The following is a 25,767-nucleotide window of genomic DNA, read 5'->3' on the forward strand; positions in this document are numbered from 1 at the left end:
GGAGGTAACTGACCGTTTTCTGGGAGTGTGTGGCAAAACGCAGGCGTGTGACATACAAACGCAGGCGTGCCTGGGGAAACGCAGGCGTGGCTGGCCGAACGCAGGGCGTGTTCGTGACGTCAAAACAGGAACTAAATAGTCTGAAGTGTTCGCAAGGCAGGAGTAGGTCTGGAGCTGCTCAGAAACTGCACAATCTTTTTATTTGTAGCCGTGCTGCGATACTTTCGGTCGCACTTCTGCTAAGCTAAGATACACTCCCAGCGGGCGGCGGCTTAGCGTTTGCACGGCTGCTAAAAGCAGCTAGCGAGCGAAAAACTCGGAATGAGGGCCATTGTGCATTCCCTACAGTGTGAATGACCATAAATTGTGCATGGTAAAATAATAATCAAAATAAGCTTTCATTTCAGACAATAGGGCAGATGTATTAACCTGGAGAAGGCATAAGGAAGTGATAAACCAGTGGAAAATGCAAGGTGATAAATGCACAAGTCAATCAGCTCCAATATGTAAATGAACAGTTAGGAGCTGATTGGCTGGTGCATTTATCATCTTGCATTTATCACTGGTTTATCACTTCCTTATGCTTTCTCCAGGTTAATACATCTGCCCCTGTGTGTGTGCATTGTATACGGCTCCCAGCAGAGCACCTGCCTCCTACACAGAAACTGACTCAGAACCGCCACACATGAAATGAAGTGACAGTTGCCGGATCACCTCTCTAGCAAACTGTCACAGCCCCGCGGCACTCGCCCAGCAGCCATGGTAGGACCCAGGTAAGACTGATTTGCTACTCCCCACACACAAGAAATTCATCAAACTTTTATCATGTAAGACTTAAAGGGAGGTAAATCTATTACCTATGATGTGGGAGCGATGCCGTCGGGATCACGTGAGAGACGGTGAAGGCAGCCTTCATGGTGCATCTTACCGCCCACGCCCAAGGGAACATGCATTATGTTGGGCTACCTTATCCACCAGTGAGGTATGCGCTGTACATTGCCTATACATCGCACCGCAGCATATGGTTTTACATTGCACACAGCTGAACTAACCCCGAAGAGTACCAGTCATCTAGCCAAGGTGAAGTCCACCATTTTGTGGACTGAGGGCCTAATCCATGTTTGTATGCAATGCCGATGTTCATGCAACTGAGCGATTATCAAACTGTGCGCGTAGGCATGTGCGTACTAACATGAATCAGGCCTTGAGTCAGTATTTATTAGAGATAAGCGCCGGAAATTTTTCGGGTTTTGTGTTTTGGTTTTGGGTTCGGTTCCGCGGCCGTGTTTTGGGTTCGACCGCGTTTTGGCAAAACCTCACCGAATTTTTTTTGTCGGATTCGGGTGTGTTTTGGATTCGGGTGTTTTTTTCAAAAAACACTAAAAAACAGCTTAAATCATAGAATTTGGGGGTCATTTTGATCCCAAAGTATTATTAACCTCAAAAACCATAATTTACACTCATTTTCAGTCTATTCTGAATACCTCACACCTCACAATATTATTTTTAGTCCTAAAATTTGCACCTAGGTCGCTGGATGACTAAGCTAAGCGACCCTAGTGGCCGACACAAACACCGGGCCCATCTAGGAGTGTCACTGCAGTGTCACGCAGGATGTCCCTTCCAAAAAACCCTCCCCAAACAGCACATGACGCAAAGAAAAAAAGAGGCGCAATGAGGTAGCTGTGTGAGTAAGATAAGCGACCCTAGTGGCCGACACAAACACCGGGCCCATCTAGGAGTGTCACTGCAGTGTCACGCAGGATGTCCCTTCCAAAAAACCCTCCCCAAACAGCACATGACGCAAAGAAAAAAAGAGGCGCAATGAGGTAGCTGTGTGAGTAATATAAGCGACCCTAGTGGCCGACACAAACACCGGGCCCATCTAGGAGTGTCACTCCAGTGTCACGCAGGATGTCCCTTCCAAAAAACCCTCCCCAAACAGCACATGACGCAAAGAAAAAAAGAGGCGCAATGAGGTAGCTGTGTGAGTAAGATAAGCGACCCTAGTGGCCGACACAAACACCGGGCCCATCTAGGAGTGTCACTGCAGTGTCACGCAGGATGTCCCTTCCAAAAACCCCTCCCCAAACAGCACATGACGCAAAGAAAAAATGAGGCGCAATGAGGTAGCTGTGTGAGTAAGATAAGCGACCCTAGTGGCCGACACAAACACCGGGCCCATCTAGGAGTGTCACTGCAGTGTCACGCAGGATGTCCCTTCCAAAAAACCCTCCCCAAACAGCACATGACGCAAAGAAAAAAAGAGGCGCAATGAGGTAGCTGTGTGAGTAAGATAAGCGACCCTAGTGGCCGACACAAACACCGGGAACATCTAGGAGTGTCACTGCAGTGTCACGCAGGATGTCCCTTCCAAAAAACCCTCCCCAAACAGCACATGACGCAAAGAAAAAAAGAGGCGCAATGAGGTAGCTGTGTGAGTAAGATAAGCGACCCTAGTGGCCGACACAAACACCGGGCCCATCTAGGAGTGTCACTGCAGTGTCACGCAGGATGTCCCTTCCAAAAAACCCTCCCCAAACAGCACATGACGCAAAGAAAAAAAGAGGCGCAATGAGGTAGCTGTGTGAGTAAGATAAGCGACCCTAGTGGCCGACACAAACACCGGGCCCATCTAGGAGTGTCACTGCAGTGTCACGCAGGATGTCCCTTCCAAAAAACCCTCCCCAAACAGCACATGACGCAAAGAAAAAAAGAGGCGCAATGAGGTAGCTGTGTGAGTAAGATAAGCGACCCTAGTGGCCGACACAAACACCGGGCCCATCTAGGAGTGTCACTGCAGTGTCACGCAGGATGTCCCTTCCAAAAAACCCTCCCCAAACAGCACATGACGCAAAGAAAAAAAGAGGCGCAATGAGGTAGCTGTGTGAGTAAGATAAGCGACCCTAGTGGCCGACACAAACACCGGGCCCATCTAGGAGTGTCACTGCAGTGTCACGCAGGATGTCCCTTCCAAAAAACCCTCCCCAAACAGCACATGACGCAAAGAAAAAAAGAGGCGCAATGAGGTAGCTGTGTGAGTAAGATAAGCGACCCTAGTGGCCGACACAAACACCGGGCCCATCTAGGAGTGTCACTGCAGTGTCACGCAGGATGTCCCTTCCAAAAAACCCTCCCCAAACAGCACATGACGCAAAGAAAAAAAGAGGCGCAATGAGGTAGCTGTGTGAGTAAGATAAGCGACCCTAGTGGCCGACACAAACACCGGGCCCATCTAGGAGTGGCACTGCAGTGTCACGCAGGATGTCCCTTCCAAAAAACCCTCCCCAAACAGCACATGACGCAAAGAAAAATTAAAGAAAAAAGAGGTGCAAGATGGAATTGTCCTTGGGCCCTCCCACCCACCCTTATGTTGTATAAACAGGACATGCACACTTTAACCAACCCATCATTTCAGTGACAGGGTCTGCCACACGACTGTGACTGAAATGACGGGTTGGTTTGGACCCCCACCAAAAAAGAAGCAATTAATCTCTCCTTGCACAAACTGGCTCTACAGAGGCAAGATGTCCACCTCATCATCATCCTCCGATATATCACCGTGTACATCCCCCTCCTCACAGATTATCAATTCGTCCCCACTGGAATCCACCATCTCAGCTCCCTGTGTACTTTGTGGAGGCAATTGCTGCTGGTCAATGTCTCCACGGAGGAATTGATTATAATTCATTTTAATGAACATCATCTTCTCCACATTTTCTGGATGTAACCTCGTACGCCGATTGCTGACAAGGTGAGCGGCGGCACTAAACACTCTTTCGGAGTACACACTTGTGGGAGGGCAACTTAGGTAGAATAAAGCCAGTTTGTGCAAGGGCCTCCAAATTGCCTCTTTTTCCTGCCAGTATAAGTACGGACTGTGTGACGTGCCTACTTGGATGCGGTCACTCATATAATCCTCCACCATTCTTTCAATGGTGAGAGAATCATATGCAGTGACAGTAGACGACATGTCCGTAATCGTTGTCAGGTCCTTCAGTCCGGACCAGATGTCAGCATCAGCAGTCGCTCCAGACTGCCCTGCATCACCGCCAGCGGGTGGGCTCGGAATTCTGAGCCTTTTCCTCGCACCCCCAGTTGCGGGAGAATGTGAAGGAGGAGATGTTGACAGGTCGCGTTCCGCTTGACTTGACAATTTTCTCACCAGCAGGTCTTTCAACCCCAGCAGACTTGTGTCTGCCGGAAAGAGAGATCCAAGGTAGGCTTTAAATCTAGGATCGAGCACGGTGGCCAAAATGTAGTGCTCTGATTTCAACAGATTGACCACCCGTGAATCCTTGTTAAGCGAATTAAGGGCTCCATCCACAAGTCCCACATGCCTAGCGGAATCGCTCCGTGTTAGCTCCTCCTTCAATGTCTCCAGCTTCTTCTGCAAAAGCCTGATGAGGGGAATGACCTGACTCAGGCTGGCAGTGTCTGAACTGACTTCACGTGTGGCAAGTTCAAAGGGCATCAGAACCTTGCACAACGTTGAAATCATTCTCCACTGCACTTGAGACAGGTGCATTCCACCTCCTATATCGTGCTCAATTGTATAGGCTTGAATGGCCTTTTGCTGCTCCTCCAACCTCTGAAGCATATAGAGGGTTGAATTCCACCTCGTTACCACTTCTTGCTTCAGATGATGGCAGGGCAGGTTCAGTAGTTTTTGGTGGTGCTCCAGTCTTCTGTACGTGGTGCCTGTACGCCGAAAGTGTCCCGCAATTCTTCTGGCCACCGACAGCATCTCTTGCACGCCCCTGTCGTTTTTTAAAAAATTCTGCACCACCAAATTCAAGGTATGTGCAAAACATGGGACGTGCTGGAATTTGCCCATATTTAATGCACACACAATATTGCTGGCGTTGTCCGATGCCACAAATCCACAGGAGAGTCCAATTGGGGTAAGCCATTCCGCGATGATCTTCCTCAGTTGCCGTAAGAGGTTTTCAGCTGTGTGCGTATTCTGGAAAGCGGTGATACAAAGCGTAGCCTGCCTAGGAAAGAGTTGGCGTTTGCGAGATGCTGCTACTGGTGCCGCCGCTGCTGTTCTTGCGGCGGGAGTCCATACATCTACCCAGTGGGCTGTCACAGTCATATAGTCCTGACCCTGCCCTGCTCCACTTGTCCGTGGTTAAGTGGACATTGGGTACAACTGCATTTTTTAGGACACTGGTGAGTCTTTTTCTGACGTCCGTGTACATTCTCGGTATCGCCTGCCTAGAGAAGTGGAACCTAGATGGTATTTGGTAACGGGGGCACACTGCCTCAATAAATTGTCTAGTTCCCTGTGAACTAACGGCGGATACCGGACGCACGTCTAACACCAACATAGTGGTCAAGGCCTCAGTTATCCGCTTTGCAGCAGGATGACTGCTGTGATATTTCATCTTCCTCGCAAAGGACTGTTGGACAGTCAATTGCTTACTGGAAGTAGTACAAGTGGGCTTACGACTTCCCCTCTGGGATGACCATCGACTCCCAGCAGCAACAACAGCAGCGCCAGCAGCAGTAGGCGTTACACGCAAGGATGCATCGGAGGAATCCCAGGCAGGAGAGGACTCGTCAGAATTGCCAGTGACATGGCCTGCAGGACTATTGGCATTCCTGGGGAAGGAGGAAATTGACACTGAGGGAGTTGGTGGGGTGGTTTGCGTGAGCTTGGTTACAAGAGGAAGGGATTTACTGGTCAGTGGACTGCTTCCGCTGTCGCCCAAAGTTTTTGAACTTGTCACTGACATTATGAATGCGCTGCAGGTGACGTATAAGGGAGGATGTTCCGAGGTGGTTAACGTCCTTACCCCTACTTATTACAGCTTGACAAAGGCAACACACGGCTTGACACCTGTTGTCCGCTTTTCTGTTGAAATACCTCCACACTGAAGAGCTGATTTTTTTGGTATTTTCACCAGGCATGTCAACGGCCATATTCCTCCCACGGACAACAGGTGTCTCCCCGGGTGCCTGACTTAAACAAACCACCTCACCATCAGAATCCTCCTGGTCAATTTCCTCCCCAGCGCCAGCAACACCCATATCCTCCTCATCCTGGTGTACTTCAACACTGACATCTTCAATCTGACTATCAGGAACTGGACTGCGGGTGCTCCTTCCAGCACTTGCAGGGGGCGTGCAAATGGTGGAAGGCGCATGCTCTTCACGTCCAGTGTTGGGAAGGTCAGGCATCGCAACCGACACAATTGGACTCTCCTTGTGGATTTGGGATTTCGAAGAACGCACAGTTCTTTGCGGTGCTTTTGCCAGCTTGAGTCTTTTCAGTTTTCTAGCGAGAGGCTGAGTGCTTCCATCCTCATGTGAAGCTGAACCACTAGCCATGAACATAGGCCAGGGCCTCAGCCGTTCCTTGCCACTCCGTGTGGTAAATGGCATATTGGCAAGTTTACGCTTCTCCTCCGACAATTTTATTTTAGGTTTTGTCGTCCTTTTTTTACTGATATTTGGTGTTTTGGATTTGACATGCTCTGTACTATGACATTGGGCATCGGCCTTGGCAGACGACGTTGCTGGCATTTCATCGTCTCGGCCATGACTAGTGGCAGCAGCTTCAGCACGAGGTGGAAGTGGATCTTGATCTTTCCCTAATTTTGGAACCTCAACATTTTTGTTCTCCATATTTTAATAGGCACAACTAAAAGGCACCTCAGGTAAACAATGGAGATGGATGGATACTAGTATACTTATGGATGGACTGCCGAGTGCCGACACAGAGGTAGCTACAGCCGTGGACTACCGTACTGTACTGTGTCTGCTGCTAATATAGACTGGATGATAATGAGATGTAGTATGTATAAAGAAGAAAGAAAAAAAAAACCACGGGTAGGTGGTATACAATTATGGATGGACTGCCGAGTGCCGACACAGAGGTAGCTACAGCCGTGGACTACCGTACTGTACTGTGTCTGCTGCTAATATAGACTGGATGATAATGAGATGTAGTATGTATAAAGAAGAAAGAAAAAAAAAACCACGGGTAGGTGGTATACAATTATGGATGGACTGCCGAGTGCCGACACAGAGGTAGCTACAGCCGTGGACTACCGTACTGTACTGTGTCTGCTGCTAATATAGACTGGTTGATAATGAGATGTAGTATGTATAAAGAAGAAAGAAAAAAAAACCACGGGTAGGTGGTATACAATTATGGATGGACTGCCGAGTGCAGACACAGAGGTAGCTACAGCCGTGGACTACCGTACTGTACTGTGTCTGCTGCTAATATAGACTGGATGATAATGAGATGTAGTATGTATAAAGAAGAAAGAAAAAACCACGGGTAGGTGGTATACAATTATGGATGGACTGCCGAGTGCTGACACAGAGGTAGCTACAGCCGTGGACTACCGTACTGTACTGTGTCTGCTGCTAATATAGACTGGTTGATAATGAGATGTAGTATGTATAAAGAAGAAAGAAAAAAAAAACCACGGGTAGGTGGTATACAATTATGGATGGACTGCCGAGTGCCGACACAGAGGTAGCTACAGCCGTGGACTACCGTACTGTACTGTGTCTGCTGCTAATATAGACTGGATGATAATGAGATGTAGTATGTATAAAGAAGAAAGAAAAAAAAAACCACGGGTAGGTGGTATACAATTATGGATGGACTGCCGAGTGCCGACACAGAGGTAGCTACAGCCGTGGACTACCGTACTGTACTGTGTCTGCTGCTAATATAGACTGGATGATAATGAGATGTAGTATGTATGTATAAAGAAGAAAGAAAAAAAAAAAACCACGGGTAGGTGGTATACAATTATGGATGGACTGTCGAGTGCCGACACAGAGGTAGCTACAGCCGTGAACTACCGTACTGTGTCTGCTGCTAATATAGACTGGTTGATAATGAGATGTAGTATGTATAAAGAAGAAAGAGAAAAAAAACCACGGGTAGGTGGTATACAATTATGGATGGACTGCCGAGTGCCGACACAGAGGTAGCTACAGCCGTGGACTACCGTACTGTACTGTGTCTGCTGCTAATATAGACTGGATGATAATGAGATGTAGTATGTATAAAGAAGAAAGAAAAAAAAAACACGGGTAGGTGGTATACAATTATGGATGGACTGCCGAGTGCCGACACAGAGGTAGCTACAGCCGTGAACTACCGTACTGTGTCTGCTGCTAGTAGACTGGATGATAAATAATGATATAAAAAATATATATATATCACTACTGCAGCCGGACAGGTATATATTATATAATGACGGACCTGCTGGAGTGGACACTGTCTGTCAGCAGAATGAGTTTTTTAATTTTTATAGAATAAAAAAACACCACACAAGTCACACGACGAGTGTACTTTTTCAGGCAGACATTCAATCACAATATACTATACTGGTGGTCAGTGTGGTCAGGTCACTGGTCACAGTGGTCAGTCACACTGGCAGTGGCACTCTGGCAGCAAAAGTGTGCACTGTTTAATATGTACTCCTGGCTCCTGCTATAACCTATAACTGCTCCCCAGTCTCCCCCACAATTAAGCTGTGTGAGCACAGTCAGATATTATACATAGATGATGCAGCACACTGGGCTGAGCACAGATATGGTATGTGAGTGTGACTGAGTCACTGTGTATCGTTTTTTTCAGGCAGAGAACAAGAACAGAACGGATTATTAAATAATAATAAATTATAAAACTGCACTGGTGGTCAGGTCACTGGTCATCAGTCACTAGTATAACTCCTCCTAAGCTCCAGTAAGTAAATGAAGTGTCTCACTCTCACTCTCCTATCTATTTTAATTTCTAAACGGAGAGGACGCCAGCCACGTCCTCTCCCTATCAATCTCAATGCACGTGTGAAAATGGCCGCGACGCGCGGCTCCTTATATAGAATCCGAGTCTCGCGATAGAATCCGAGCCTCGCGAGAATCCGACAGCGTGATGATGACGTACGGGCGCGCTCGGGTTAACCGAGCAAGGCGGGAAGATCCGAGTCGCTCGGACCCGTGTAAAAAAACATGAAGTTCGGGCGGGTTCGGATTCAGAGAAACCGAACCCGCTCATCTCTAGTATTTATGAGAATGCGGGACATCAATTTCAGGCTGTCCTCTCTGGCCACATGAAGCAGGGTCCTGAGTTGTCATTAGGCGCTGCGGACCTGATCCTTGGGTCCCTCTGAACCATGGGGCCCGGTGTCCTCTTTGACACCCCCCCATCGCTGGACCTGCCTCCACTGCATACCCTTCAATTTTGCAACAATGGTAATTGGGATAGGAGGCGTGGCCATGACCACCTGGGGGCGTGCCTAGCACTTTTAATTTCATCCTTCTGTGCTTACTATGAAGAACCTAAACTCTCTTGTCATATAATCAGTGCCATCACAGCAATTAGCTAATGCACTATGCTATGGACCCTGTTCAGCTTCAATTGCAGATTCTGCTAAAAATAAGATTTTACTTACCGATAAATCTATTTCTCGTAGTCCGTAGTGGATGCTGGGGACTCCGTCAGGACCATGGGGATTAGCGGGCTCCGCAGGAGACAGGGCACATCTAAAAAGCCTTTTAGGTCACATGGTGTGTACTGGCTCCTCCCCCTATGACCCTCCTCCAAGCTTCAGTTAGGTACTGTGCCCGGACGAGCGTACACAATAAGGAAGGATCTTGAATCCCGGGTAAGACTCATACCAGCCACACCAATCACACCGTACAACTTGTGATCTGAACCCAGTTAACAGTATGATAACAAAACGAAGTAGCCTCTAACAAGATGGCTCACAACAATAGTAATAACCCGATTTTTTGTAACAATAACTATGTACAAACATTGCAGACAATCCGCACTTGGGATGGGCGCCCAGCATCCACTACGGACTACGAGAAATAGATTTATCGGTAAGTAAAATCTTATTTTCTCTAACGTCCTAGTGGATGCTGGGGACTCCGTCAGGACCATGGGGATTATACCAAAGCTCCCAAACGGGCGGGAGAGTGCGGATGACTCTGCAGCACCGAATGAGAGAACTCCAGGTCCTCCTTAGCCAGAGTATCAAATTTGTAAAATTTTACAAACGTGTTCTCCTCTGACCACGTAGCTGCTCGGCAAAGTTGTAATGCCGAGACCCCTCGGGCAGCCGCCCAGGATGAGCCTACTTTCCTTGTGGAGTGGGCCTTTACAGATTTAGGCTGTGGCAGGCCTGCCACAGAATGTGCAAGTTGGATTGTGCTACATATCCAACGTGCAATCGTCTGTTTAGACGCAGGAGCACCCATCTTGTTGGGTGCATACAATATAAACAACGAGTCAGATTTTCTGACTCCAGCTGTCCTTGAAATATATATTTTTAAATCTCTGACAACGTCCAGTAACTTGGAATCCTCCAAGTCGTTAGTCGCCGCAGGCACCACAATAGGCTGGTTCAAGTGAAAAGCTGAAACCACCTTAGGGAGAAATTGAGGACGTGTCCGCAATTCTGCCCTGTCCGAATGGAAAATCAGATATGGGCTTTTGTACGACAAAGCCGCCAATTCTGACACTCTCCTGGCTGAAGCCAGGGCCAATAGCATGGTTACCTTCCATGTAAGGTATTTTAAATCTACTGATTTTAAAGGCTCAAACCAATGAGATTTGAGAAAATTTAGAACCACGTTCAAATCCCACGGTGCCACTGGAGGCACTATTGGGGGTTGTATATGTAGTACACCTTTTACAAAAGTCTGTACTTCAGGCACTGACGCCAGTTCTTTCTGGAAGAAAATTGATAAGGCCGAAATTTGAACTTTAATGGTCCCCAATTTGAGGCCCAAAGACAATCCTGCTTGCAGGAAATGTAAGAATCGACCCAATTGAAATTCTTCCGTTGGAGCCTTCTTAGCTTCACACCACGCAACATATTTTCTCCAAATACGGTGATAATGTTGTGCGGTCACATCTTTCCTGGCTTTAATTAAAGTAGGAATAACTTCCTCAGGAATGCCCTTTTCTTTTAGAATCCGGCGTTCAACCGCCATGCCGTCAAACGCAGTCGCGGTAAGTCTTGGAACATACAAGGTCCCTGTTGAAGCAGGTCCCTTCTTAGAGGTAGAGGCCACGGATCCTCCGTGAGCATCTCTTGAAGTTCCGGATACCAAGTTCTTCTTGGCCAGTCCGGAGCTACCAGTATTGTTCTTACTCCTCTTTTCCGTATAATTCTCAGTACCTTTGGTATGAGAGGCAGAGGAGGGAACACATATACTGACTGGTACACCCATGGTGTTACCAGAGCGTCCACAGCTATTGCCTGTGGGTCTCTTGACCTGGCGCAATACCTGTCCAACTTTTTGTTGAGGCGAGACGCCATCATGTCCACCTTTGGTTTTTCCCAACGGTTCACCATCATGTTGAAGACTTCTGGATGAAGTCCCCACTCTCCCGGGTGAAGGTCGTGTCTGCTGAGGAAGTCTGCTTCCCAGTTGTCCACTCCCGGGATGAACACTGCTGACAGTGCTACGACATGATTCTCCGCCCAGCGCAGAATCCGTGCAGTTTCTGTCATTGCACTTCTGCTTCTCGTGCCGCCTTGTCGGTTGACGTGAGCGACTGCCGTGATGTTGTCGGACTGGATCAGCACCGGCTGATCCTGAAGCAGAGGTCTTGCTTGGCTTAGGGCATTGTATATCGCTCTTAGCTCCAGTATATTTATGTGAAGAGACTTTTCCAGGGTTGACCACACGCCCTGGAAGTTTCTTCCCTTTGTGACTGCTCCCCAACCTCGTAGGCTGGCATCCGTAGTCACCAGGACCCAGTCCTGTATGCCGAATCTGCGGCCCACTAACAGATGGGCCGTCTGCAACCACCACAGGAGAGACAATCTTGTTCTCGGTGACAATGTTATCCTCTGATGCATATGCAGATGCGATCCGGACCATTTGTCCAGTAGATCCCACTGGAATGTCCGAGCATGGAATCTGCCGAAAGGAATCGCTTCGTACGAAGCCACCATCTTTCCCAGGACTCTCGTGCATTGATATACTGACACAGTTCCTGGTTTTAGGAGGTTCCTGACAAGTTCGGATAACTCCCTTGCTTTCTCTTCCGGGAGAAACACCTTTTTCTGAACCGTGTCCAGAATCATGCCCAAAAACAACAGATGTGTTGTCGGAGTCAATTGAGATTTTGGAAGATTTAGAATCCACCCGTGTTGTTGAAGCACTACTTGTGATAGTGCAACACTGGCTTCCAGCTGTTCTCTGGACTTTGCCCTTATCAGGAGATCGTCCAAGTAAGGGATAATTAATACGCCTTTTCTTCGTAGAAGAACCATCATTTCGGTCATTACCTTGGTAAAGACCCGAGGAGCCGTGGACAAACCGAACGGCAGCGTTTGAAACTGATAATGACAGTCTTGTACCACGAACCTGAGATACCCTTGGTGTGAAGGGTAAATTGGGACATGTAGATAAGCATCTTTTATGTCCAAGGAAACCATGAAGTCCCCTTCTTCCAGATTCGCTATCACTGCTCTGAGTGACTCCATCTTGAACTTGAATTTCTGTATGTACAGGTTCAAGGATTTCAGATTTAGAATAGGTCTTACCGAACCGTCCGGTTTCGGTACCACAAATAGTGTGGAATAATACCCCTTTCCCTGTTGTAGGAGGGGTACCTTGACTATCACCTGCTGAGAATACAGCTTGTGAATGGCTTCCAAAACCAACGTCCTTTCTGAGGGAGACGTTGGTAAAGCAGATTTTAGGAACCGGCGAGGAGGAGACCTTTCGAACTCCAGCATGTACCCCTGAGATATTATCTGCAGGACCCACGGGTCTACTTGTGAGTAATCCCATTGATTGCTGAAATTTTTGAGCCGACCCCCCACCGTTCCTAAGTCTACTTGTACAGCCCCAGCGTCATGCTGATGGCTTTGTAGAAGCCTGGGCGGGCTTCTGTTCCTGGGTAGGGGCTGCATGCTGCCCTTTCTTACCCTTTCCTCTGCCTCGCGGCAGATAAGACTGTCCTTTTGGTCGCTTTTTATATGAGCGAAAGGACTGCGGCTGAAAAGACGGTGTCTTTTTCTGTTGGGAAGGAGTCTGAGGTAAAAAGGTGGATTTGCCGGCAGTTGCCGTGGCCACCAAGTCCGAAAGACCGACCCCAAACAATTCCTCTCCCTTGTATGGCAATACTTCCATATGCCTCTTGGAATCCGCATCACCTGACCACTGTCGCGTCCATAAACTTCTTCTGGCAGATATGGACATCGCGCTTACTCTTGATGCTAGAGTACAAACATCCCTCTGAGCATCTCGCATATAAAGAAATGCATCCTTTAATTGCTCTAGAGTCAATAAAATACTGTCCCTATCCAGGGTATCAATATTTTCAGTCAGAGAATCCAACCACACTACCCCAGCGCTGCACATCCAGGCTGAGGCTATTGCCGGTCGCAGTATAACACCAGTATGCGTGTACATACTTTTCAGTGTAGTTTCCAGCCTCCTATCTGCTGGATCCTTGAGGGCGGCCGTATCAGGAGACGGTAACGCCACTTGCTTTGATAAACGTGTGAGCGCCTTATCCACCCTAGGGGGTGTTTCCCAGCGGGCCCTAACCTCTGGTGGGAAAGGGTATAATGCCAATAACTTCTTTGAAATTGGCAATTTTCTATCGGGGGTAACCCACGCTTCCTCACACACATCATTCAATTCCTCTGATTCTGGGAAAAATACAGGCAGTTTTTTAACCCCCCACATAATACCCCTTTTTGAGGTACCAGTAGTATCAGAGAGCTGCAAAGCCTCCTTCATTGCCGTAATCATATAACGTGTGGCCCTATTGGAAAATACGTTTACTTCCTCACCGTCGACACTAGATTCATCTGTGTCGGTACCCGTGTCGACTGACTGAGGTAAGGGACGTTTTACAGCCCCTGACGGTGTCTGAGATGCCTGAACCGGTACTAACTGGTTTGCCGGGCGTCTCATTTCGTCAACTGACTTTTGTAATGTGCTGACATTATCACGTAATTCCATAACCAAAGCCATCCATTCCGGTGTCGACTCCCTAGGGGGTGACATTACCATCATCGGCAATTGCTCTGCCTCCACACCAACATCGTCCTCAAACATGTCGACACACACGTACCGACACACACAGCAGCCACACAGTGAATGCTCTATTGAAGACAGGACCCTCCTAGCCCTTTGGGGAGACAGAGGGAGAGTTTGCCAGCACACACCAAAAGCGCTATTATTTATATAACAACCCTAAAAGGTGTTGTTCTTATATATATATGCGCTTTCAATATACAATTATATCGCCAAATTTATGCCCCCCTCTCTCTTTGTTACCCTGTTTCTGTAGTGCAGTGCAGGGGAGAGTCGTGGGAGCCTTCCTCACCAGCGGAGCCGTGCAGGAAAATGGCGCCGAGTGCTGAGGAGAATAAGCTCCGCCCCTTTTCCGGCGGGCTTTTCTCCCGGTTTTTTTAATAAACTGGCCTGGGTAAAATACATACATATAGCCTTAATGGCTATATGTAATGTATTTATTTGCCTCTAAGGTATTTAATATTGCTGCCCAGGGCGCCCCCAGCAGCGCCCTGCACCCTCCGTGATCGAGATCCGTGAGCCGTGTATGCAACAATGGCGCACAGCTGCAGTGCTGTGCGCTACCTCTATGAAGACCCTGAAGTCTTCTGCCGCCTGTTTCCGGACCTCCGTCTCTGCCGTCTTCAGCGTCTGTAAGGGGGAATCAGCGGCGCGGCTCCGGGACGAACCCCAGGCTGACCTGTGTTCCGACTCCCTCTGGAGCTCAGTGTCCAGTAGCCTAAGACTTCAATCCTCCTGCACGCAGGTGAGTTGCCAGTCTCTCCCCTAAGTCCCACGTTGCAGTGCTCCTGTCGCCAGCAGGAGACACTGATTAGAAACCTAAAAAAAACCTTTTTCTAACTAGCTCTTTAAGAGAGCCACCTAGATTGCACCCTCTCGGACGGGCACAAAAACCTAACTGAAGCTTGGAGGAGGGTCATAGGGGGAGGAGCCAGTACACACCATGTGACCTAAAAGGCTTTTTAGATGTGCCCTGTCTCCTGCGGAGCCCGCTAATCCCCATGGTCCTGACGGAGTCCCCAGCATCCACTAGGACGTTAGAGAAAAGCAGAATCTGCAACTGCTTCTGTAGCATGCTGGGGGTTACCCCCCAGCGCAGGGCAAGGCTGCCCAGCTTACTAATTGGCAGAACAATTGGTATCGCTGTGTTCAAAATTAATGCCGGACCACTCCCCCGCAACGCTGGACCCCCAACGGCCGCCGCATAATTCTTCTGCCATATTCGATATTTACGTAAATCTCCGATGTTTTTAGATCTACACATGCTCAGGGGCTGCACTGCGCATATGCAGATCTGGAGATGCAATTTAGCTCACAGTGCCCCAAATGCCGTAGCATGCAGCATGATTGACATAATACTGGCGTTTCAGCGTGGCGACAGGAAGCGTCCCAGAAAATGGTGGTGTATAGGACACAGAGGCAAATATTTGTCTTGGTCACATTTAACGTTTCCGCTTAGTTGCAAATTGCATCCACCTTTGAATGGGGTCCAGGAATATTTATCTTTGGGCAAAAAAAACTCCAATATATTGGAAATTAGTGAAAAATGTGAATTGTCCGATGTCTGGTTGGCAGGTCCAGTACAATTCTGTTGGCTTAAACGTAAACTGGGGCCATTATAGTGCAGTACAGTCATGCGGTCACTTATGTGGTACAGGAAATCATGAGCTAGAGGAGGAAGTATATCAGCATATTCCGCCTTTCTAAGCAACAGGTTCCATGTTTCGCATTATCTCTATATAAAGTTGCTTCATTGTAGAATATGTAGTAATAATAATAGGAAAATGTGTCAAATATCCAATGAATCAGCTCTACTGAATTGCATCAAGTTTACCCGTCTATTACGTGTCTTACCAGACTTGCTTATAATTTTAGTTTATGCCTACTTCCTGTGTCTAATTGATATCACCTACTGTTTCCTTTCTCCCCTTCCTGTCCTCTGGTGCACTTATCTCCTCTGTGCCTCCGTCCCGTAACTTACTATGCTATCCATATCCTATTTCCCCCATCTTATCAGTCTATGCCCTGCTCCTAACTGCATCCACTTCTCCTCACTCATCAGCTGCCTCCATCCCCTCATCCTGTTCCCTGTTGTTGTTCTTCCTCCTCCTTTGTGCCTCTATGGGGTATATGCAATTGCGGTCGAATTCGCGGCAATTATCGCCGTTTTTTAATTCGACCAAATTCGCCAGGTGAATCCCGGCAGGTGCCTGCCGGGATTCACCATATTCAATGAAAAACGGATTCGCCAGAATCGCGGGCGAAAATCGGCCGATTTGGCGGATTTTGCCGCGATTTTAAAAAACGGGAAAAAAACGTGAAAAACCCGAAAAAAAAATGGCGTGGGGTCCCCCCTCCAAAGCATAACCAGCCTCGGGCTCTTTGAGCTGGTCCTGGTTCTAAAAATGCAGGGGAAAAATTGGCCAGGGATCCCCCGTATTTTTAAAACCAGCACCGGGCTCTGCGCCTGATGCTGGTGCCAAAAATACGGGGGACAAAAAGAGTAGGGGTCCCCCGTATTTTTAACACCAGCATCGGGCTCCACTAGCTGGACAGATAATGCCACAGCCGGGGGTCACTTTTATGCCGTGCCCTGCGGCCGTGGCATCAAATATCCAACTAGTCACCCCTGGCCGGGGTACCCTGGGGGAGTGGGGACCCCTTCAATCAAGGGGTCCCCCCCCCCAGCCACCCAAGGGCCAGGGGTGAAGCCCGAGGCTGTCCCCCCCCATCCAATGGGCTGCGGATGGGGGGGCTGATAGCCTTTGTGATAATAAAAAGATATTGTTTTTTCCATTAGTACTACAAGTCCCAGCAAGCCTCCCCCGCAAGCTGGTACTTGGAGAACCACAAGTACCAGCATGCGGGAGAAAAACGGGCCCGCTGGTACCTGTAGTACTACTGGAAAAAAAATACCCAAATAAAAACAGGACACAGACACCGTGACTTGTACAACTTTATTACATACTGCCGACACACACATACTTACCTATGTTGACACGCCGACTGCCACGGTCGCCGACGATCCGAGGGTACCTGTGAAAAAATTATACTCACCTTCCAGCGTCCAGAGGTACATCCACGTCCAGAGGTAAATCCACGTTCTTGGCAAAAAAACAAACCGAACACCGATCCATACCGGACTAGAAAGGGGTCCAATGTTTTCACATCAGACCCCTTTCTCCCGAATGCCGGGACATCACGTGACTCCTGTCACTGACGACCCTTCAGCCAATCAGGAAGCGCTACTTCCGTGGCGCTCACCTGATTGGCTGTCCGCTGTCTGTACTGTGACAGCGCATCGCAAAGCCGCTCCATTACTTTCAATGGTGGGAACTTTGCGGGTAGCGGTGGGGTCACCCGCCGGTCAGCCGCTGACCGGCGGGTGACCTCACCGCTAGCCGCTAAGTTCCCACCATTGAATATAATGGAGGGAGCTGTGCGATGCGCTGTCACAGTGCAGACAGCGCTCAGCCAATCAGGTGAGCGCAACGAAGTTGCGCTTCCTGATTGGCTTAGAGACCTGTCAGTGACAGCTGTCACTGACAGGTCTCATTCGTGGAAAGGTGTCCCATGTGTCAGCATGGGACCCCTTTCAGTCCGTTTTTGGTGCGGGTATTTGCGTTTTCTTATTTTGCCAAGTCCGTGGATTTATCTCTGGACCATGGTTGAGGTGAGTATTTTGAACTTTTCTTTACAGGTATCCGTGGATTCTACATGGAGAAGAGGACCGATGTCGGCGTGTGAACATAGGTAAGTATGTGTGTGTCGACGTATGAAATAAAGTTTTACTGTCGACGGTGTGTGTGTCCTGTTTTTATTTGGGTATTTTTTCCCCAGTAGTACTACAGGTACCAGCGGGCCCGTTTTTCTCCCGCATGCTGGTACTTGTGGTTCTCCAAGTACCAGCTTGCGGGGGAGGCTTGCTGGGACTTGTAGTACTATTGGAAAGAACAATATCTTTTTATTATCACAAAGGCTATCAGCCCCCCCATCCGCAGCCCATTGGATGGGGGGGGACAGCCTCGGGCTTCACCCCTGGCCCTTGGGTGGCTGGGGGGGGGGGACCCCTTGATTGAAGGGGTCCCCACTCCCCCAGGGTACCCCGGCCAGGGGTGACTAGTTGGATATTTGATGCCACGGCCGCAGGGCACGGCATAAAAGTGACCCCCGGCTGTGGCATTATCTGTCCAGCTAGTGGAGCCCGATGCTGGTGTTAAAAATACGGGGGACCCCTACTCTTTTTGTCCCCCGTATTTTTGGCACCAGCACCAGGCGCAGAGCCCGGTGCTGGTTTTAAAAATACGGGGGATCCCCTGTCAATTTTTCCCCCGCATTTTTAGAACCAGGACCAGCTCAATGAGCCCGAGGCTGGTTATGCTTTGGAGGGGGGACCCCACGCCATTTTTTTTTATGATTTTACCCTTCCAGCATAAAAAAAAAAAAAAAAAAAAAAAATAATATTTTAAAAAATATATAAATAATATTTGTGCCTCCCAAAAAAAAAAAAAAGTACCTAATCCCTTCTAATATAAATAGATCTGCTATTCCCAAAAAAAAAAACACCAAAAAAAACATGTTTAAATTTTTTTTATTTGTTTTCACCCTCCAAAGTGTGGCGGATTGAAAATGACGAATTTGCTGTCTAAAAGCACTGCTGTCGAATTTCAAAACTTGAATTGAATATGCTTTGGTCGAATTGCAGCACTTGTATCATTGCAGAAAAGTCGAATTTGCAAAAATTCGAATTTCAAAAAGTCGAATTTTGAAAGTCCGTTTTTTGGTCGGAAAGCACTGGATTGCATAGGGGAATTTTTTTTTTTGGTCGAAAATGACCCGAAATTCGACAATTTCGGGAATTCGACCACAATTGCATATACCCCCATATCTGAAACTCAAATGTCCCTGTATGTCATGATCTCTCACAGAATAATGCTATTTCCCTGCCATTCCTGTGGCTCTCACTCACATAGGGGCTCATTCAGAGTTGCACATAAGTCGGCCACAAGTGCACTCACACTGTGTGGGGAAATAATGCAGAGTTGCTTAAACATTTGCAGCTACACAGCCCACATCCATCCACTTGTGAAAGTACCCTTCATCACCATCAGCATGCATTCTGTCCCTTTCCCATCTCTACTTTACATCTGCCCCTTTCCCATCTCTCCCTCTTATCTGCCCCTTATCTTTCCATCACATCCGCCCCTTTCCTAACTCTCCCTCTTATCTGTCCCTTATCTTTCCATCACATCCGCCCCTTTCCCATCTCTCCCTCTTATCTGCCCCTTATCTTTCCATCACATCCGCCCCTTTCCCATCTCTCCCTCTTATCTGCCCCTTATCTTTCCATCACATCCGCCCCTTTCCCATCTCTCCCTCTTATCTGCCCCTTATCTTTCCATCACATCCGCCCCTTTCCCATCTCTCCCTCTTATCTGCCCCTTATCTTTCCATCACATCCACCCCTTTCCCATCTCTCCCTCTTATCTGCCCCTTATCTTTCCATCACATCCGCCCCTTTCCCATCTCTCCCTCTTATCTGCCCCTTATCTTTCCATCACATCCGCCCCTTTCCCATCTCTCCCTCTAACCTGCCCCTTATCTTTCCATCACATCTGCCCCTTTCCCATCTCTCCCTCTTATCTGCCCCTTATCTTTCCATCACATCCGCCCCTTTCCCATCTCTCCCTCTTATCTGCCCCCTTTCCCATCTCTCCCTCTTATCTGCCCCTTTCCCATCTCTCCCTCTTATCTGCCCCTTATCTTTCCATCACATCTGCCCCTCTTCCATCTCTCCCTCTTATCTGCCCCTTATCTTTACATCACATCCGCCCCTTTCCCATCTCTCCCTCTTATCTGCCCCTTTCCCATCTCTCCTCTTATCTGCCCCTTATCTTTCCATCACATCCGCCCCTTTCCCATCTCTCCCTCTTATCTGCCCCTTATCTTTCCATCACATCCGCCCCTTTCCCATCTCTCCCTCTTACCTGCCCCTTATCTTTCCATCACATCCGCCCCTTTCCCATCTCTCCCTCTTATCTGCCCCTTTCCCATCTCTCCTTCACATCTGCCCCCTTTCCTAACTCTCCCTCTTATCTGCCCCTTTCCCATCTCTCCTTCACATCTGCCCCCTTTCCTAACTCTCCCTCTTATCTGCCCCCTTTCCAAACTCTCCCTCTTATCTGCCCCTTTCCCATCTCTCATTCACATCTACCCCTTTCCCATCCCTCCTTCACATCTGCCCCTTTCCCATCTCTCCATCACATCTGCCCCTTTCTCATCTCTCCATCACATCTGCCCCTTTCCCATCGCTCCATCACATCTGCCCCTTTCCCATCTTTTCGCATCCGCCCCTTTCCCATTTTTACTTCACATCTGCCCCTTTCCCATCTCTCCATCACATCTGCCCCTTTCCCATCGCTCCATCACATCTGCCCCTTTCCCATCTTTTCGCATCTGCCCCTTTCCCGTTTTTACTTCACATCTGCCCCTTTCCCATCGCTCCTTCACATCTGCCCTTTTCCCATCTCTCCACATCAGCCTCTCTCTCCCATCTCTCCACATCAGCCTCTCTCTCCCATCTCCCCACATCAGCCTCTCTCTCCCATCTCTCCACATCAGCCTCTCTCTCCCATCTCTCATCAGCCTCTCTCTCCCATCTCTCCACATCAGCCTCTCTCTCCCATCTCCCCACATCAGCCTCTCTCTCCCATCTCCCCACATCAGCCTCTCTCTCCCATCTCTCCACATCAGCCTCTCTCTCCCATCTCTCCACATCAGCCTCTCTCTCCCATCTCTCCACATCAGCCTCTCTCTCCACATCAGCCTCTCTCTCCCATCTCCCCAAATCAGCCTCTCTCTCCCATCTCCCCAAATCAGCCTCTCTCTCCACATCAGCCTCTCTCCCATCTCTCCACATCAGCCTCTCTCTCCACATCAGCCTCTCTCTCCCATCTCTCCACATCAGCCTCTCTCTCCCATCTCTCCACATCAGCCTCTCTCTCCCATCTCTCCACATCAGCCTCTCTCTCCCATCTCCCCACATCAGCCTCCTTCTCCCATCTCTCCACATCAGCCTCTCTCTCCCATCTCTCCACATCAGCCTCTCTCTCTCATCTCTCCACATCAGCCTCTCTCTCCCATCTCTCCACATCAGCCTCTCTCTCCCATCTCCCCACATCAGCCTCCTTCTCCCATCTCTCCACATCAGCCTCTCTCTCCCATCTCCCCACATCAGCCTCTCTCTCCCATCTCCACACATCAGCCTCTCTCTCCCATCTCCCCACATCAGCCTCTCTCTCCCATCTCCCCACATCAGCCTCTCTCTCCCATCTCCCCACATCAGCCTCTCTCTCCCATCTCTCCACATCAGCCTCTCTCTCCCATCTCCCCACATCAGCCTCTCTCTCCCATCTCCCCACATCAGCCTCTCTCTCCCATCTCTCCACATCAGCCTCTCTCTCCCATCTCCCCACATCAGCCTTCTCTCCCATCTCCCCACATCAGCCTCTCTCTCCCATCTCCCCACATCAGCCTCTCTCTCCCATCTCCCCACATCAGCCTCTCTCCCATCTCTCCACATCAGCCTCTCTCTCCCATCTCTCCACATCAGCCTCTCTCTCCCATCTCCCCACATCAGCCTCTCTCTCCCATCTCCCCACATCAGCCTCTCTCTCCCATCTCCCCACATCAGCCTCTCTCTCCCATCTCTCCACATCAGCCTTATCTCCCATCTCCCCACATCAGCCTTCTCTCCCATCTCCCCACATCAGCCTCTCTCTCCCATTTCCCCACATCAGCCTCTCTCTCCCATCTCTCCACATCAGCCTCCCTCTCCCATCTCTCCACATCAGCCTCTCTCTCCCATCTCCCCACATCAGCCTCTCTCTCCCATCTCCCCACATCAGCCTCTCTCTCCCATCTCCCCACATCAGCCTCTCTCTCCCATCTCCCCACATCAGCCTCTCTCTCCCATCTCCCCACATCAGCCTCTCTCCCATCTCCCCACATCAGCCTCTCTCCCATCTCCCCACATCAGCCTCTCTCTCCCATCTCTCCACATCAGCCTCTCTCTCCCATCTCTCCACATCAGCCTCTCTCTCCCATCTCTCCACATCAGCCTCTCTCTCCCATCTCCCCACATCAGCCTCTCTCTCCCATCTCTCCACATCAGCCTCTCTCTCCCATCTCTCCACATCAGCCTCTCTCTCCCATCTCTCCACATCAGCCTCTCTCTCCCATCTCCCCACATCAGCCTCTCTCTCCCATCTCCCCACATCAGCCTCCCTCTCCCATCTCTCCACATCAGCCTCCCTCTCCCATCTCTCCACATCAGCCTCTCTCTCCCATCTCCCCACATCAGCCTCTCTCTCCCATCTCCCCACATCAGCCTCTCTCTCCCATCTCCCCACATCAGCCTTCTCTCCCATCTCCCCACATCAGCCTCTCTCTCCCATCTCCCCACATCAGCCTCCTTCTCCCATCTCTCCACATCAGCCTCTCTCCCATCTCTCCACATCAGCCTCTCTCTCTCATCTCTCCACATCAGCCTCTCTCTCCCATCTCTCCACATCAGCCTCTCTCTCCCATCTCTCCACATCAGCCTCTCTCTCCCATCTCCCCACATCAGCCTCCTTCTCCCATCTCCCCACATCAGCCTCCTTCTCCCATCTCCCCACATCAGCCTCTCTCTCCCATCTCCCCACATCAGCCTCTCTCTCCCATCTCTCCACATCAGCCTCTCTCCCATCTCCCCACATCAGCCTCTCTCTCCCATCTCCCCACATCAGCCTCTCTCTCCCATCTCTCCACATCAGCCTCTCTCCCATCTCCCCACATCAGCCTCTCTCTCCCATCTCCCCACATCAGCCTCTCTCTCCCATCTCCCCACATCAGCCTCTCTCTCCCATCTCTCCACATCAGCCTCTCTCTCCCATCTCCCCACATCAGCCTCTCTCTCCCATCTCTCCACATCAGCCTCTCTCTCCCATCTCTCCACATCAGCCTCTCTCTCCCATCTCCCCACATCAGCCTCTCTCTCCCATCTCCCCACATCAGCCTCTCTCTCCCATCTCCCCACATCAGCCTCTCTCTCCCATCTCCCCACATCAGCCTCTCTCTCCCATCTCCCCACATCAGCCTCTCTCTCCCATCTCCCCACATCAGCCTCTCTCTCCCATCTCTCCACATCAGCCTTCTCTCCCATCTCCCCACATCAGCCTCTCTCTCCCATCTCCCCACATCAGCCTCTCTCTCCCATCTCTCCACATCAGCCTCTCTCTCCCATCTCTCCACATCAGCCTCTCTCTCCCATCTCTCCACATCAGCCTCTCTCTCCCATCTCTCCACATCAGCCTCTCTCTCCCATCTCTCCACATAAGCCTCTCTCTCCCATCTCCCCACATCAGCCTCTCTCTCCCATCTCCCCACATCAGCCTCTCTCTCCCATCTCCCCACATCAGCCTCTCTCTCCCATCTCTCCACATCAGCCTCTCTCCCATCTCTCCACATCAGCCTCTCTCTCCCATCTCTCCACATCAGCCTCTCTCTCCCATCTCTCCACATCAGCCTCTCTCTCCCATCTCTCCACATCAGCCTCTCTCTCCCATCTCCCCACATCAGCCTCTCTCTCCCATCTCTCCACATCAGCCTCTCTCTCCCATCTCTCCACATCAGCCTCCCTCTCCCATCTCTCCACATCAGCCTCTCTCTCCCATCTCTCCACATCAGCCTCTCTCTCCCATCTCCCCACATCAGCCTCTCTCTCCCATCTCCCCACATCAGCCTCTCTCTCCCATCTCCCCACATCAGCCTCTCTCTCCCATCTCCCCACATCAGCCTCTCTCTCCCATCTCCCCACATCAGCCTCTCTCTCCCATCTCCCCACATCAGCCTCTCTCCCATCTCTCCACATCAGCCTCTCTCTCCCATCTCTCCACATCAGCCTCTCTCTCCCATCTCTCCACATCAGCCTCTCTCTCCCATCTCCCCACATCAGGCCCTTTCCCATCTATCCTTCCTATCTGCCCCTTTCCCATCTCTTCATCATATCTGCTATGGGGCAGCACTGACGATGTAATGGTTAGCATTACTGCCTCACAGCACTGAGGTCATGGGTTCTATTCCCACTATAGCCCTGTGTGGAGTTTGTATGTTCTCCCCGTACTTGCGTGGGTTTTCCTCCGGGTACTCCGGTTTCTCTAACGTCCTAAGTGGATGCTGGGGACTCCGTAAGGACCATGGGGAATAGCGGCTCCGCAGGAGACTGGGCACATCTAAAGAAAGCTTTAGGACTATCTGGTGTGCACTGGCTCCTCCCCCTATGACCCTCCTCCAAGCCTCAGTTAGATCTTTGTGCCCGAATGAGAAGGGTGCACACTAGGGGCTCTCCTGAGCTTCTTAGTGAAAGTTTTAGTTTAGGTTTTTTATTTTCAGTGAGACCTGCTGGCAACAGGCTCACTGCATCGAGGGACTAAGGGGAGAAGAAGCGAACTCACCTGCGTGCAGAGTGGATTGGGCTTCTTAGGCTACTGGACATTAGCTCCAGAGGGACGATCACAGGCCCAGCCTGGATGGGTCCCAGAGCCGCGCCGCCGGCCCCCTTACAGAGCCAGAAGGCAGAAGAGGTCCGGAAAATCGGCGGCAGAAGACGTCCTGTCTTCAACAAGGTAGCGCACAGCACTGCAGCTGTGCGCCATTGCTCTCAGCACACTTCACACTCCGGTCACTGAGGGTGCAGGGCGCTGGGGGGGGGCGCCCTGAGACGCAATAAAAAACACCTTGGATGGCAAAAAATGCATCACATATAGCTCCTGGGCTATATGGATGCATTTAACCCCTGCCAGAATACATAGAAAAACGGGAGATAAGGCCGCCGATAAGGGGGCGGAGCCTATCTCCTCAGCACACTGGCGCCATTTTCCCTCACAGCTCCGTTGGAGGGAAGCTCCCTGTCTCTCCCCTGCAGTCACTACACTACAGAAAGGGTTAAAAAAGAGAGGGGGGGCACTAATTACGCGCAGTATTAAAGATACAGCAGCTATAAGGGGAAAAACACTTATATAAGGTTATCCCTGTATATATATAGCGCTCTGGTGTGTGCTGGCAAACTCTCCCTCTGTCTCCCCAAAGGGCTAGTGGGGTCCTGTCCTCTATCAGAGCATTCCCTGTGTGTGTGCTATATGTCGGTACGTTTGTGTCGACATGTATGAGGAGAAAAATGATGTGGAGACGGAGCAGATTGCCTGTAATAGTGATGTCACCCCCTAGGGGGTCGACACCTGAGTGGATGAACTGTTGGAAGGAATTACGTGACAGTGTCAGCTCTGTATAAAAGACAGTGGTTGACATGAGACAGCCGGCTACTCAGCTTGTGCCTGTCCAGACGTCTCATAGGCCGTCAGGGGCTCTAAAGCGCCCGTTACCTCAGATGGCAGATATAGACGCCGACACGGATACTGACTCCAGTGTCGACGGTGAAGAGACAAATGTGACTTCCAGTAGGGCCACACGTTACATGATTGAGGCAATGAAAAATGTTTTACACATTTCTGATAATACGAGTACCACCAAAAAGGGGTATTATGTTCGGTGAGGAAAAACTACCTGTAGTTTTCCTGAATCTGAGAAATTAAATGAGGTGTGTGATGATGCGTGGTTATCCCCCGATAACAACTGATAATTTCTAAAATGTTATTGGCATTATATCCTTTCCCGCCA

The 25,767-nt window shown here is 49.8% G+C and overlaps 1 protein-coding gene across 1 annotated transcript in view; it reads left to right on the forward strand.

Annotated features, from left to right (window-relative positions):
- Nucleotides 1-688: 688 nt before the first annotated feature.
- Nucleotides 689-25,767, forward strand: part of RYBP (RING1 and YY1 binding protein) — a 163,989-nt gene continuing 138,910 nt past the window's right edge. The window contains exon 1 of the mRNA XM_063941037.1: nucleotides 689-773. Within this exon, the coding sequence (XP_063797107.1) occupies nucleotides 760-773 (14 nt within the window). The 5' untranslated portion in view covers nucleotides 689-759. The remainder of the gene's footprint in view (nucleotides 774-25,767) is intronic.

The sequence above is a fragment of the Pseudophryne corroboree genome, chromosome 9, assembly GCF_028390025.1.
Source record: "Pseudophryne corroboree isolate aPseCor3 chromosome 9, aPseCor3.hap2, whole genome shotgun sequence".
NCBI lineage: Eukaryota > Metazoa > Chordata > Amphibia > Anura > Myobatrachidae > Pseudophryne > Pseudophryne corroboree.